This window comes from Emys orbicularis, chromosome 10, assembly GCF_028017835.1.
Source record: "Emys orbicularis isolate rEmyOrb1 chromosome 10, rEmyOrb1.hap1, whole genome shotgun sequence".
Taxonomy (NCBI): Eukaryota; Metazoa; Chordata; order Testudines; family Emydidae; genus Emys; species Emys orbicularis.
Window position 1 is genome coordinate 88,269,536 of NC_088692.1, and position 15,594 is coordinate 88,285,129.

Sequence of the window (15,594 nt, forward strand, 5' to 3'; positions counted from 1 at the left end):
GGTCGGTCAGTGCACATCAGCCCACAGCTTCGTGGCATAGCTTGCTGAGTTTCGAGTGCATTTAAAATTGTTCGTGGGAGGGAGGGGATGTTAACATCCTTATTTAAAATTTTAAAAGAAAACTGGCAGTCGTACTTCTCCAAGGCAGCTTCTGCAGTTGATTGCAGGTGGTAAGAAGTTAAAGAGAGAGAGAGAGAGAGAGAGAGAGAGCGCGCGCGAGCGCATGAGCGCGCTCACCAAAACTAGCCAGTACTTGGGAACTCATTTCCGCTAACATGCAAGTACGTGAATAACTTTCCTCTGGCTAGTAGCCCCACTGAAGTCCTCACTCAATTATGTGCACAAGGTTACTGACTTGCTAAAGGGTTTGCAGTGTCCTACTGATGAAGTTATGCATTCTGGGTGAAAGTCTGGTCCCCATTAGTGGCAGAATTCTCATAGACTTCAATGGAGCCAGGATTTCATCTGCTGGGTTTATTAGAAGGCAAACTGCAAAAAAAGTCAACACGCTGCACTGGAACTGTTTTACATCAATTGCAACTGGACCACGTTGGGAACCGACCTCTGCCAAGCCACAAGACATGCAGAAAAGATTTTTAAAATAAACATTGACATGATGTCAGTATGTTCACGTAGTCAGGTTGGTGGGCTTTTTGTTTTGTTTTTCCTCTAAGCAACAGCATCCGATCTCAGAAAACATCATTCAATACGTCTGCGATTCCAACAAGGCCTCTTGCATGCCAAGTGTTAGCTAAGAGCAAAAATGGCAGAGCGAAGCCGCCTTTGGAGAGCGGAATTTAGCATGGAAAAAAACGGCTACTTGGCCTTAACTACAGCAGTGCCAACTGGGGATGTTCTCATAGAGACGCAATTCAATTAGTTTCTACAAGCTGCAGCAGAAATTACCATCATTTCATTTCTTATAGGAGTGCCTGCCACCCCATGCTACATAGAAATGTTTTTAAGCTCCTCTGCTTCCTTTTCTTTGGTGTCTGAAAAGGAGAACTAAAGCAGTTCATGTTTCTCCTCAGTACCCAATAAGCAGCTTTGGATAACACCAGGGCCTTTCTTCTCAGGCAGTCATGCTGAAAAAGCTCGCAGCTACCAGAGAATCATGTCAAGCATTTAGAGGCATCGATCCATTCAGCTGTTTCTTGGCGCAGTGCCAGGAAACTAAATATTTTTTATTGCTCAGGCTAGGAAATATGAATGAATCTAGCTTTGCTTATAGTTCATATTAAATCCCCAACGGGAACATTTTCCCAATTCCAAAGAAAAAGGAGCCCAAACATTTTTATCTTTCGTACAAAACCCTCCCTGACCGCTCCCTACAACCTTAACAAGCAACTTAATGATGGCCAATCCCTCCCTTCAGCCCCCCTTAAATGGCACTTTTATTTCCATCTGCATTTGACTCTCAAAAGGCCCATTTGTGGTCTCTGCACTGTGAAAGTCGGCTATGCACGGATGACAGGAAATCAGTGCAAAGTGAAGACTCAACTGTTTTTTGTCCTGCCAGCTTTTCTTTTCAACAGAGAGCATTGTGTACCTTGGGATAAGGCCCAAAGCAAGGGCGGGGGGTGGGAGAGAGAGAGAGAGGAGGGGATAGAATTAAAGAGGACTGAGGATGGGGGTGGACTGTTCTTTAACAAAAAAAATATTAAAGAAAAAAAATAAGTGAGGCAGCAGGTTTGTTGGTTTTGCATGGGCAGAAACTCTCTCTCTGGAATCATCTTCCCTTTTTCTTGCCAAACACCAGAGTGTCTTCTAAGATGCAACCAAGTCAAAACAAGAATTAAACAAAAAGCTGCTAGAGGCAACAATTGCCCACAACCATTACTATTTAGATGGTTAGTTAACTGCTTGACCTTCCAAGTCCTACTTAACACAATGTAATAGCCAAAGCCATCCCAACAGATTAGATGACCCAAGATAATAGAACAGTGATCAGGAATAAAATAGCTTTCCTAATCGCTGAAGGAGTTTTATCCCTACAGACTTGACTGCACTCATTCACAAAGCTTATTCAATTGAAACAGAATCTTAAAGCTGTGCGGCAATCAAAAAGATTTAAACCAAATCTCATAACTGGCATACAGAAAGTGTACTGGCCAGACAATGTGCATTTGCTGAATGTTTACTTCAGCAGAATCGAAGCGGAACATAGTCAGAGTCAAACAAAAAATTCTATTTTAGTTAGCACCACCCATATGATTGGGGGGGGGGGGAAGGGGTGGTCCAACAGGGATCACTCAAGAGTCTAAACCCGGAAGTCTGCTTTTAAAAACAATAGATAAATTAAAAGAGCACAGCGATCAGAAAACAAGATAAAAAAGAAAAAAAAAGAAAAAGAACATAACAGAACTTACTGCATTTGAGTCTCGCTCTGTTAGGAATGAGGCCCGTGTCAGAGGTAAGGTCCCAGCCAAGATAAAGAGAAGACAGAAAAATAAAACAAGTTCAAATAAGTCTTAACAGAAAATAAACCTCGCAGTTCCTCATCACGTAGTGACTTCTGGCTTAATTCAATCAAAGCATTTCTGGCTCTTTTCATTTTAAATTAGTTTCCCTTCCCCAATCACATACACCCAATATTTCCCCCCCCCTTTTTTTTGTCTAAGTGAATTATATGGCAAAATAAACAGTGTCTAAAGGGAAATGCATTGAAATACAAAGAGAAATGGCAGGAACTAAACTATTTACACACGGTAAGTCATAAATCCAGAAGGAGAAGATACTGAACATCCAGACTCATCCTCTTTGTAGAATTACAAAGATAAGTGTTGCCACTTTAAAGGGATGTGGTCAGAGGTTTAGTCGTTAATTTATACATAAATAGTCCCTTTCTCCCCCTAGATCGCCTGACAATTTAAACTCGTGTAGAAAAAATGAATGTAATTTGATAATAACTTTCAAGAATTTTTTCCTGAAGCTTTCACAGGGAAAAAAATACCCACGACAATGAAACCTCCTAGGTTAGTAGAAGCACAAGATAACTATTCTAAAAGTTGATACATCTAGGGGGAAGAGACCGGAGACCTTGACATATTAATAGAGAGCAGAGACGCGTGGAACTCCTCCAGCACTGTACTGGTTTGTACTTGACTTGATGCCACCATTTTTTGTTCTACAAAGATTCTCTTATTATCTCTAGTGATTAAAAAAAATGACTTTGGCAGGGAGCACTGTTTATTTCCAGACGAGTGCAAGTTTCCAAGCAGATTTCTTGCAATTAGAGAGAGACTGTGCCGTTTCATATGACTCATTAAGCCCTGGCAGCCATTTTTAAGCAATAACTTTTGCTGTGTCCATATCCAGATATAAACCTTGTTGGAATGTTTTCTCAATGACCCTGTAAGGATCTCGTCAGGAGGACACCTGCAAAGCATCTGAGTGCATACAGTGTAGCTGTTTCGGATCCTCAAATAGAGAACATAATTAGGACTAGATCCCACAAATGGAGTGAGAGGCTCTGATTTTAGGAAAGGCATCAACTAAGCCTCCAATAATAGGCCTCCATATAAACTTACGGACACAAATCAGACTATCAGCAGGGGCAAATCAGGCAGCATACGGTCAAATTGCTACAAAAGCTGGTCACCAAACCATGCTCACTATTACACATGGGCAAAGAAAACGGCTCAGGGCCCAAAAAAATTAAACACTTTTTTTTTTTTTTTTTAATTGGAAATAAGTTGCTCCAAACATGAACTCAGGATTTGGCTAGTATGTGCTGTCATTGTCGTTAGCAGGTGAACTGCAGAGAATGTTCTACACCAGCCAGCCAGGCTGACTTGGGGGCTCACACCTCACACTGGAAATATCCAGACTCCCTGAAAACACTAGTCCCCACGGAGTCCACTTGACATTGGCTTAGCGCAGGGGTAGTCAATAGGCGGAGCGTGGGCCAAACCCAGATCACCAGACGCTTTTGAACAGATCCCCAAATCTTTTTATTTATTTCTTATTGTTTTGTTGTTTTTTGAATGTTCTCTGGAGTCTGGACCTGGACAAAACTAATCAGCCCCCCCTGGCTTAGCGCCTTTGGGACGAGACCTCAGGAACAGAGTCTCCTGCTCTGGGCAGAGGACCAAGCCCGTGGCCCTTTATGTAACAAATGGGGTAGCCCTGATGTCCCAGCTAAAAATTTCTGGGGCTCCTTGGCTTATCCCCAAGGGGTATTAGTCACCCTATAAAACTTACCCTCACTTGTATTTTCCAGCATAAGGCATACAGTCAGCATACAAATCAAAGACTGACTTTTCCAACCTGTTGTTACTCCGCTACGAAGTATATAGCCAGAGCTACCATGAAGCTATACTAACTCTGAGTTTGCCAGGTAAGTACCTTTTTAATATAACTGCAGTGCTATAGTTTCTTTTCCCATTACCCTTTGGGAGACAAAAATAACAAAACCATCTTTGCAGTGTTTTTTTTTTTTTTTTTTTTTTTTTTTAAAACACACATATGGGATGCAGCAAACTCCCTATGGGGCAAATGGTCGCTCTGACATCTGCAGCACGATGCATTGTGGGTGCCAGTCTATTTTTAATTGGCGTTAAACTTCTCCACCCAACCCACTCACCGGGAGAGCCTAGCGCCTGCTGCTGAACTCTGGAGAGCAGACACACTCTCTGCAGTTCACCCTTAGTCTGCACGCGCTGCCAATCCAGTTCCGCATCGGAAACGTTCAACCGTCGGGAAAACGAATTAGTGCATCCCAGTGCACGTTCTCCTCCAACACATTTTTAAGTGCAGCCTCGCTCTGTTCTATTTTTTCTGCCCAGATCCGTTATAGCCAGGACCCAACCCTGGGGGGAAAGGACCAGGGACCACCTGGAAGGAGCTTTGCTCCACACAAGCACATCAGAGGGTTAATGAACAAACCCTCAGCCCCGACCCCCTAGCTTGCCTAGATAGCCAGGTCAGAGCAGCCACTACAAGGCACAGGTGGAACAGAAGAGACGGTCCACTGCTTCCCCTACGCAGGGGGATCCCATCAGTGCAAAGACCAACCGGCTGCACCTCAGAAGCCAAGCAAGTCCCCTAGGGTGGGAAGCTGTGGAGATCTCTGGAGGGTGCCGTGAGATGAGCAGTTTCCGTGCTAGGAGACTCTGGCCGCTGCTGCTTCGGCACCTCCTGCAGGAGCAGAGGGTGCCCCAGGGTTCGGTCCCTGGTTGTCAAAGGAGTCACAGAAGCCCATCAGTGCTTTTGCCATAGTGTCGCCCGGCAGAGGCATAGGAGCGTTTCTGAAGAGCCCCGAGGGGCAAAGATGAAGAGAGAGGGAGACGAGAATATGTATCTTTAAGGCCTTTTGTTCTCACCTCGGTGATCCAGGTCGTGATGGTTTTTCTCATCTTTAACGGTCAAGTGGGCTTGGCTCCCGAGGGCCCCGAGAGCCAGCAGTCCTGAGCTACTCCCCGTGACGGGAGGTATTCCTGGCGGCTGAAGGCCTGAAGGGTGAGGAGGCAGCTGTACCGGGGGGCCGTGAGCAGCATGGGAGAGGTGCTGGGCCTGGAGCTGCTGCTGCTGCAATAAAATCAGCGGTAAGCAATTGATGGGAAACGGCAGGTCATGCAGATATTAAATGGTCATGTGACATTGGGAGGAGTCACTGGAAGGGGCGGAGCCTGCTTCATGCACTCAGAACATTATGGGGGGAATATTAAACTGGCTTAAACACCATATTCCTCTGTCTGCAAGGAGAATCCATGTTAGGAAGAGTCAGACTGAAGGGAGGGAGGCACAGACACAGGGCAGAGCTTATAACTGCAGCCCTCTGAGCCAGGGAGAAATAGCGCAGGTGTTTGAAAGACACCGTCACTTGGGGGCTCCATTTCATTCCCGGCAATCCACGTTACCGAGAGAACCTGGCATTTCCGAGACGTAAGCGGAACGGGGGGGAGGAGGAGAGAAGAGAAATACACCTGGCACATCAACTCTGAGGCTTGTTTTTGCCAGATGTTAAAACTGACGTGATCTGGGAAGAAAGGAAAAGCATCCAGCTATCCTTTCACGCTGCCTCCGAAGGCAGTTCCTGCTTGTTTGCTGGGGAGTAATTTTAAGGCATTTGGCAGTAAAAAGAAAAACAGGTTATAAAGTCTTTTTGCACTTGTACTAGAGTATTCTAGCCAGTACAGCGATACTCAGACTGAGGGGCACGACCCGCAAGTGGCTCTTTAATGTGTCTCCTGCGGCTCTTTTGTGTCATCTGCTACAAAACATTGTGTGATTTAATTATTAACCAATCAGGATGCTTTTGTTTTAATTATTTATAGATATGTCATATTGTTTAAATAGGACTAGATAGTTCTATAGTAAATGAAACAATGAATTCCCACGACTGTGGCTCTTTTGGGTAATGCTGATCACTCATTTGGTTCCTGAAACCCTGTGGTCTGAGTATCGCTGAGCTAGCCCAAGCGCCCAGACTTCCCCATGGAACAGAACCACTGTTATGAGCTTTGCATATAGCAAGGAAGAGCCACCGTTCCCCTAAACAACCCCCCCCCCACACACACACACACAAAACAGACATTTCTAGTGTCCAGATTCATTGCAACTCTACCCATTCCCTGAAACAAACAGGCCAATTCAGCCCTGGCTAAGTGCTGTCTCCACCACGGCAGCACATGGGGAAGCTGGCTCGGGGGTGGGTTACGGATCTGGTTTTTGCTAACTCTGTTTAGCAACAGAAAGGAGAACATGCTACTTCTTACTGGAAGTGTCACACCCCCGGGGGTAACTCCTGGCAGGCTGCATCTCTGCAGCTTGTCAAGCAGCTCTGCTGACAAGGCATCAGTTACCACCGGATAAGAAGAGTGCAGAAGAGAAAGGAAAAACCAGCCAGGTGGGTGGATGGGGGCGGGGAGCCAAGCAGCAGCCCTTCGGTGTTTGCCTTAGTGCTGAATCCGGCTTGCCCACTGTGACGCTCCAGGTAACTGCCCCTGTTTGGAAAGGACATTGCTGCCAGCGGTCTGCAGTTTGTTTTCCTTGGCTCCCTGTAGACAGACACCTCCCACCCCTCCCGCTCAGGGCCCCCACCTGCCATTGCAACACCACCAAGTCGCAGAGTTCAGACGCCCCTTTGCCAGCCCTGACGCAGGCTCTGCAGACGGGTGGCCTGAACTTGCCAACGCCACACCCTGAGCGAGGTCAGCTCACAAGGCAGGCGGATCAGACAGCGCGAGCCGCATCCCCAAGCCCTGCCTGACACCCGCCCCAGCAGGGAGCCACTTGGCCTTGGCAGCATCTCCTCTCCCCCAAGAGCAGCTGCTGCCAGTCTAACCCCGCAGCCCTCTCCCCGCCAGAGCTACAGCCCAGCCTGCGGCCGCAGAGGAGCCATGCACACGCAGGATGAAAGGCGTTCCAAGCTCACTTTGCTTTAAGGAACACGAAGCGCCTGCAGGCAGAAGCTGGGAGCTCAGCGGACAAGCAGGGGCAGGCCTGGCCAGGGCGCAGCAGGAAGCGGGGCTGGTCATCCAGGAAGAATTACTTCCCCCACTCCCTTCCAAGTCTGCCCTGAGCAGCAGGGTGCTGGAGGCGCTGCCACCAGAGGGACTAGCGCTTGGATGGGAGCAGGTGGGCACAGCTTGGCCTACACAGGCTGCTCGGAGAGTCACTCCAAGAGAGAGCGGAGGTGTGCAATCCGGCTTCTCCAGCCACAGTGCCAAATCAGGACCCTGGCGCTCTCCTGCCAGGGGAGCGAGGGGACACACCGTGTTCCCATGGCGAGTCGCAGCACCGGGGGCACAGAGCCTCCCTGGCACCGCTACTTCCCCTCCCACGGGGGCGTCAGTCGTGGACAGAGCCAGCGCAAAGGGGGCAGCGATCTGCACCGGGGTAGGCCTGGCAACGCTCACTTCCCCCGTAACTAAGGGCAGGCAGGGCAAACTACGCCCAAGCCACAACTCAGCCCTGGGTGTGCTCCCCCGGCTCTGTGCCTACACGCTCCTCCTTTGCTCAGGCCTTGTATAGCTCCCGTCAATACACGGTAATTGTGCCCAGCTGGGAGAGGGATCCTCTCCCCCGGTCCTGTTGCAGATGGGGGAGGGTGGAAATGGGGTGAGATTTTACCCGCAGGACACTGGTTTGGGGTGGGGGGAACAAAGGGCCTGTGCACGCTACAGCAATGGGCTAGTAATGAGTTCGTTACACTCCCGAGCCGCGTCCTCACAGCACAACCATGTCTCGTGGCCACGCCCCTCAAGCCGCTGGTGGGGGCGCTCTGGGCAGCGGTCCCATCGTGCATCAGCAGGCAACAGAGACAGGGGAAGTGCACACAGCGCTGCACCAACAGCTCTCAGGCATGGCCCAGCAGGAGGAAACAGGACTGGCCAAACCACAGCCCAGGTCAGGGTGCTGTCACCCAGCCGGAAAGCTTTACTGCTTACAGGAAGACGCCCACACACCAGCCTGGGCTACTAGCAAGAGTGACACGTGATTCGCCGACAGGGTTACTGACCATACCGCATGTGGCTGCATGTCACGGTGAGGGGCAGCCAGGTCAGCAGCTGGACACAATTCAGAGGCTACAGCGGACGCATGTTTCTCTGCTCTTTCTTGTTCTGTGTTTGGAAAGTCACTAGCCCCACCTGTCCAGGCAGGTGCCATTCCAGGGGTGGGAACAGTTAGCTCCTTTTTGGCTGGAAGAAGCTAAACAATAACGTGGCCGGGGGAAGAAATTTTCCCACTGCCTGAATTTCTGTTTAAAATACCAGGTGGCTTCGAGGAGAGGAGGTGGAACCCCAGGGAGTGCTTGGCTGAGGATTTTCCCTCTGTTTTATTTTAACGCGCCCCAAGCGGACTTTTGCAAGTGCCTGTCACAAGGACACGAGCTGCCGGAGCTTGGACCCTCAGCCTGCTGCTGGGTGCTGGAGAGCACTGCCGTGCATCAGCAACACGCCGTGTCTATAAACTCTCCCTGCGGGGCAGGTGAATACCAGCACTGGGGAAAGGGCTGGGTGATTGTGGAGAAGCATTCAAGCCTTTTGATGTTTAGCCAAATCCCTTTGAAGCTACCACTTCCTCAGCCCAATACCTCCCCTTGACCCTCCCTGCTGCAGCAGAAAAGCCACAATTCCCTGCTTTGACATCCTGCACCCAACTGAGGCAGAACCCACTGCAAGGTCTAATCGATCAGGCTTTCTGCTGGGGCCTGTTCCAGCCAAGCTTCCCGGAATGGCTCAGAGCACACAAGGATTTCGGTGAGGCAGAGACAGTCAGGCCCGATCTGGACACAAGGTACTCAACGAAAGGAGGACCTGAATATTCATGTATCCCTGAAGACAGGGGCAGAGAGAGGGTGTCCATCTCCTCCCCTTGCAGGAGGTCCCAGTTTCAGTATGGAGAACAGCCACAGACTTGGGCCTCTCTCAGAAGCAGATCCCAGGTGTGGTTGAATGAAAAGCCTAAGGCATCTGATAGGCACCATTTCCCCCAGGCTGTGGGGACCACTCCATTGCATGGCCAGGGACCCACAGGCCAGTGCTGGAAATGATGAAGTTGCAGGGCCAATTTCTGCTCTGCTGCTAGAAAGAACTGCAGAAACTCCTCTGAAGCCAGTGGCTTGCTTTGAGTTTACGTTGGTCCATGGACTACATAATGTAAGGAAACGCGAGGAATTTGGCTTATACCAACAGCTGGGGCACTCCTAGTTGTGCAGTTCTGAGCTCAGCTCTGCTGGGGGCCTGGGAACAATGGGGTTGTTTTATCCTTGCACCGCATTGTCCATTCACACAGGGGTTTGGCTGTAGTCTGAATTGCCTGCTTCCCTCTCCTGTATTTATTTGGGCCATTTTAAGCACATAAGTTATTTACTCTAAGGCAGTAACTCCCTGAAAGGAGCCATTAGAGCATGTTGTGTCAACAGCGAAAGTATATGGACGGATAGTGGCTGCCGTCAGGGCCCTTTGCTGCCTTAAGAATCTGAGCTTGTTGCAAGTACTCTCCTTTCGGGCCTCCAGAATTCACTGATGGCAGAGTTACATGCTAGGTTAGCCTGTCCCCAGACACTGCCTGCAGGGAACCCACAGAGCCGCAGATACCGGTTACAGCCTTCTACAGGGTGCAATATGCCCCTCACCCAGCCCTAGCCCAGCTCTGCGAGGCAAGACCTCACCCTGCCGTCTGGGCTGGAGTCCCCTACTCTTTCACAAGCACTAGGACAGAGGTTCTGCTGAGCCGGGGCACAAGGGCGTGAAGACACTTGGGGCGGGACTGCGGGAAAGCTCCTCGAACCCGGTCTTGCTTGCATCTGCGCCGCCTCCCCCAGAAACGCAGAGAGTTGAACTGTTAGGCCCTGATCCCACCATGTGTTGACCAAGGTCAGCTCCCCCAGAGGCCAGCAAGTGGCGAGGTTGCTCAGCACATGACCCTTCGGGCTGACTAACCCTCTCCCCCCGCCCCGCACGTCTCGGAGGAAGTGCCGTTCCCGCGCCTTTCACCATGGTCATTTCCCATAAAGATGATCCATCCTAAGGAGTCTCCGAAACTAGTGACCTGTCAACATGTGCAGCTTAGCTCGTCTAGGCCACCGTGCGGAATTAGCATGGAGTGGAGGCTAGGATCGAGGGACAGACGCATCTTTCAACAGCTGCAAGAGGCCCAGGGCTCAGGGGAAATGGGGAAGCCCAGAGGCGATGCAGAGCGAAGGGGCAGGATGGGGGCCAGGGGAAGCATGACTGTGCGGGTGCCCTGGTGCACCTGATGGGTTTCTCCACAGAAAGCTTTCGGTTTCTAGCACTCTCAGCAGGGCACGTTTCACAAAAGGGGAAATCCCCACACGGGATGCAACTTCCCGACCAGGGCTGCGATTTGAAAGCTAGCACTATTTATTGCTTCAGAGTGAAGTGTAGGTTTGAAACACGGCCTATTCCAGAAACTTAACTTCTCAGCCATGCAAGAGGCCAACCTAGTCCTTCAAAAGTAGTTTCACTCTCAAAGTTCGCACCTCCCTACGTGCTTTGGTAGTGGATAGGGGAGGGGAAAGGGTGTGGGGATTACAGATGGCTTGATCCTACACCCACTAACGCCAATGGAAATACTTGCCACTGACTTCAGTGGCATCGGCTTTAAAGGGGATAGGCTTGAACCCAGGCTACAAGAGACCCGAAGCTACACATCTGCATTTTATAGTCCTTGGCCCCGTCTGTTGCTGGCACTGCAGAATTGTCAACAAGAGGACGGCAGTGGCGAGGACAATGCTGTGCAAACAGGAAAGAAACTTCCCACTCTGCCTCCCAGGAGATAAAAGCAGGCAGCAGTTTATGCGGTGGTTGTGACCGGTCACGCTGCCCATGAGGTTAGCCAAAACTAACTCATCGCAATGGGAACCAAAGACCAGGCACCTTCGGAAGCCACCGCCTGTGGAAACGGGAGGGAGGTGTTTGGTCACCGAGCGCAGCCTTCTGCCTCTGCAGCACGGCTCCGGGCTGGGCATTCACTAGGGTTTGGTCCAGTGGAGTCGGAGATGTGCTGAGCGATGGCACCCCCACCACTTCCTTCAGCAGATTATCCCACTGACTAGCAGTTCTTAGCATCATCCTATTATTCTTAGCTACACCCTCTTGAATCATTGCTTTGCTTGCAGAAATCCGGACTCCTTTCCGATACCTACAGGCTGTCATGCTGGCTCCCTCTCAGCATATTTAACGCCGTCATTTTGACTTACGAGGGACTGACTGACAAAGATGAACCATAATTGGCTACCGAAATCAATGAAGCTCTTTAAACCCAAACCTTCACGTGCCCTCCATTCTCCACAAACCCACCTCCTCTTGAGCCAGGCCAACATGGCCCGTTTGTGGTGAGTATTGCGGGCTGGGGGTTTATCGTGAAGCACTCACCTATAAAGAATGACTTAAGTGAATCCATAGGTGCCAACTTCCTCTCTATCCAGGGGGTGTTCAACCCCCCCCACACACACACACACACCCCAGGCCTCCCCCACACTCTACCCCTTCCCCCAAGGCCACCCCGCCGCCCGCCCCTCCCCAGAGCATGCCCATCCCTGCTCTGCCTCCTGCGTGCCACAGAACAGCTTGCCTGCAGTGGGCGGGAGGTGCTGGACGGGGTGGGGAGAAGTTGATCAGCAGGGCTGCCGGTGTTAGGGGGAGGGGGAGGCGCTGGGGAGAGGGGAAGCTTGGCTGCTGGTGGGTGCTAAGCACCTGCTAATTTTTTTTCCCCATGGGTGCTCCAAGGCTGGAGCACCCATGGAGTCAGTGCCTGTCAGTGCCTCTAGTTGGGATTATTTGTACCTCTATCTGACTTTGGGTTTTGGATAGCACTCATCTCTGTAGTATCTAGGCACTTCATGAGATGAAATTTTCTTGTATTATTTATAAGACTCAACTTCCTTGCAGAGAGATTAAGCACAACACAGCCGACTACCGACAAAAGAGGGGAAAACATTTCTAATGAGCTCTCCATCTGAATGTGTTTTATGTTTCTCTGGTATACTAGCAAGGGGTTTTCTTCTCTTCTTTTTTTAAATACTTGCTGATAAATGTAGTAGACAAGAGAATAAGATGTGGGGTTTTTCTCCTGTTTTATTTGAAATTGTCCCCAAAGCTTCTCTGCTTTTGGAAAAAAAGCGACAGTTTTAAAAAAATGCTCTTGAAAGTAAGTTTGAAGAGAGTTACTCCCTGCCCACATGGCTGGCGTGAGCCTGGTGAGAGAAGCCATGTTGAAGTCTATCTCCAACACAGCAGCAGTGTCCGAGTGTGCATGCTGAGGTTAGCCATTCAGTGGTCCTACCCAAGCTTTGAAATTAGCACCTTAGGTGCGAGTGGAGGGCACTAGCAGGAGACATCACCCCTTTGCCTTCAGCGACAGTACAGCAGTGCTGGTGTGCATTAGCAGGGCTGTGGTTGAAATGGTGACACCCAGCTAGTGTGACTGTGGCTTTCACTACACTGTGAAGTGTGCCCCGGTGCAGCTTGTGCATCACACGGCCTGTACCCCAGACAGGGAGGTTAGAAAAGAATGGCTGGAATGACCATCACTGCAGTAAGGTGGGCATTGGAAACTGAGAGACACGTCTTCCAAACCCAATGGTAAACACCAGCACAGAGTAATTAGGAAAGTAAAACAAGGGGCGGGCCTCTCTTGTGTACTGGGCCTTTCACCCTAGGGAAAGGCTGATGATTTTAATCCCTGGTGACTATTAGCACCTAGGCTGAAAACTTCCAAAAGCAGAAGTTTGGAATTTAGCACGACTGTTGGAGCTCATACTTCTCTCACTTAAATCCTAATCCCAAACAAAAAGAAGTTTGCTGGAGATGCACAGACACAAAGATGTTTTCCTTCTGGGGTCTTAACAAATATGGTTAAGCTATGAGGAGGTTACAATTTACAAGGGAGTCTGGCAAGGAGTATCTTGTATGTAGAGTGTTTTTAATTGGATTATGTACATCATGCTTCATGCCTTTGTTAACCGATTTAATGGTTCACCACTTAAGTTCACCACTTGCGTTACATTTAGTAAAGTAGTCTAATCATTTCCAGAGCTAGAACCAAATCGAGGGCTCAATTTCACAGAAGCCTGGAGCAGGAGAACTGTAAGACAATGACCTAGATGCATAAAATTAACAGTTCTTGACCTCAGAAGGGGGGGGAGAGGGGGGGAAGAGGTTTTAATGATCTGCTGCATCTTCATACTTGTCAATTTTGTTTACAACATCTGAACTAAAATGCTGATTCCTTCACTAGCTTATAAAGACAAGTTCCTGATGTTTATAAATAAAGTCCTACTTGCATACTGTAGCAAACTTGTTTCCCCATAAATAATTTCTTTAAAGCATCTGTCAAGTTTAGTAGGCATCAAATTTGGTATCTCCTCCCCCTTTCCCTCTATCTGTTGGCACAGGCCATGTCACTTTCTAGGTATGGGGTTTTATGTACACGCACCATCGCCCCCCCCCCCCCAAAAACAAAGTCAGCACAAGCAACCCTGGCCCACACAAACAGCCCTACAGCAATAAGCTGGGGGCATGCACAAAATGGAGAGACAGGAAGTTTGCTAAAGACACCAACTCTCAGCTTCGTGTTTCTGAAGGAGCTCAGTGTGTCATTTGCCGCCTCAAGCTGGCTCCTTTCGACGGCCGAGCAGTTCGAGACCCTTGTCCCAGGGACTCTAGAGCAGGGATCGATCAAGGGAAGGGCTGGCTTCCCCCCACTGGGCAGGGCCCCACGTTAGAAAGGCCAGGGTGCCCTTTTCAAACAGCCCTTTACGCTTGGACTGCCTGTTGCCCTACAGAACCACCCGAGCCCTCCAAGTGTCACGGTCAGCACCCCTGGAGAGGCAGGCTCTTGTTCCTTCCAAAGCAGCAGTATTGCTCTGCGGCTCGCTGCTAATGGGCATGAAAATGCAGCGGGAATTACACGAGCCAGTCGGCCCCTCAGAGATTGGGGTGATCCCCTCCCCCCTCTGCAATGCCTCGTTAGCCAGAGGTCACTACCAAGCAGATCTGCCACATCGCAGTGCGTATCCGCTAAGCCATCGGGGGCAGGCCACGCACTGCATTAATGCTGAACCCTCTCTCCTCTCGCACGATCAAAGCTCATGGTGATCTCTTGCTGTCTTTCTGACAGCAGCCACTTTTGGGTTCCTTCCTTGACAAGATAAAAACGCTTGACTGGATTAGCTTTTATCCTTTGCAAGTGTGCAGTCAAGCACGGCCCCCAAGCTAACGCACTGCGCGACTGCCCATAATTCCTGCCTTGTGAAAATGTGTCAGGCAAAACGATTAAATGGCTGCCTGCTTAACGATGGGACGACAGTTGCATTCACTCTGATCCGAGGAAGCAATTACCTAGGAAATGGGGGTCACAAGCCCCTCTCATTTACCTTAATTGAATTCCAATATCTGCCTCAAGCTGCCTTGACCTGCCGTGTAGCCTCCTAAACACTACTTAAAAGAAGCTAATCAAAGCAACCATCTCCATTTTCACACTTGCACTACTGAGCCCCAGGATCACCCTGCGCACCGGCCAGAGAGCGGAGCAAGAGCGCACGACTCCAGTGCGCTGGCACCAGAAATGCCAAGAACGGGAAGGCAGCAGCAAGACAGATGACACAGCAGGCTCATCTCTTTAAAAGTCATCTTAAAACCCTAATTTCAGAGGAGCTGTAATGAGGAAAGTTTGCGAACGACATGGCGAATTGCCTGCATTGCCCTGTGCCATCGGCGGCCAAGGCACAAACACCACTGCAAAACATTAAACACACTTGAGAACTAGACACCCATGCCAAACAAACAAGACACATTCTTGAGTCTATCAAAGCGTTTCCATGTGTCCCTGCACATGTAATTCAAACTTGGCCCCCACAAGGGGTAATGTCAAGGAGTCTGAGCCAAAGCTTTGATCTACCTTAGAGATTTTTGGGGCCAAATACCCAGTTAAAACCATGAATCCAGATTCTGTTTTGAGAGCCACTGTTTTCCTGGGGGACACACCAATTATTGAGAGAGTCCCACACTGACAGTTCACAAGACAACAACGATGAGGCTATTACCAGGGGAGAGGAGCCAGGTTTGCCTCTGCTCCATTAAGAACAACGGAAAGAACTGAGTGCTGGCAGAATGGAGTGAC

General features: G+C 49.7%; 1 protein-coding gene across 4 annotated transcripts in view; it reads right to left on the reverse strand.

Annotated features, from left to right (window-relative positions):
- The window catches only part of TLE3 (TLE family member 3, transcriptional corepressor), a 45,610-nt gene that overhangs the window by 11,594 nt on the left and 18,422 nt on the right, over positions 1–15,594 (reverse strand). For 2 of the 4 annotated variants that reach the window (XM_065412126.1, XM_065412123.1), the window contains 2 exons: positions 5,325–5,526; positions 2,370–2,386 (listed from right to left, as the gene is read on the reverse strand). In XM_065412126.1, coding sequence (XP_065268198.1) covers positions 2,370–2,386; positions 5,325–5,526 — 219 coding nt within the window. Of the gene's footprint in view, positions 1–2,369; positions 2,387–5,324; positions 5,530–15,594 lie in introns of all 4 variants that reach the window. The other 2 variants (XM_065412125.1, XM_065412124.1) reach the window with 1 other exon arrangement.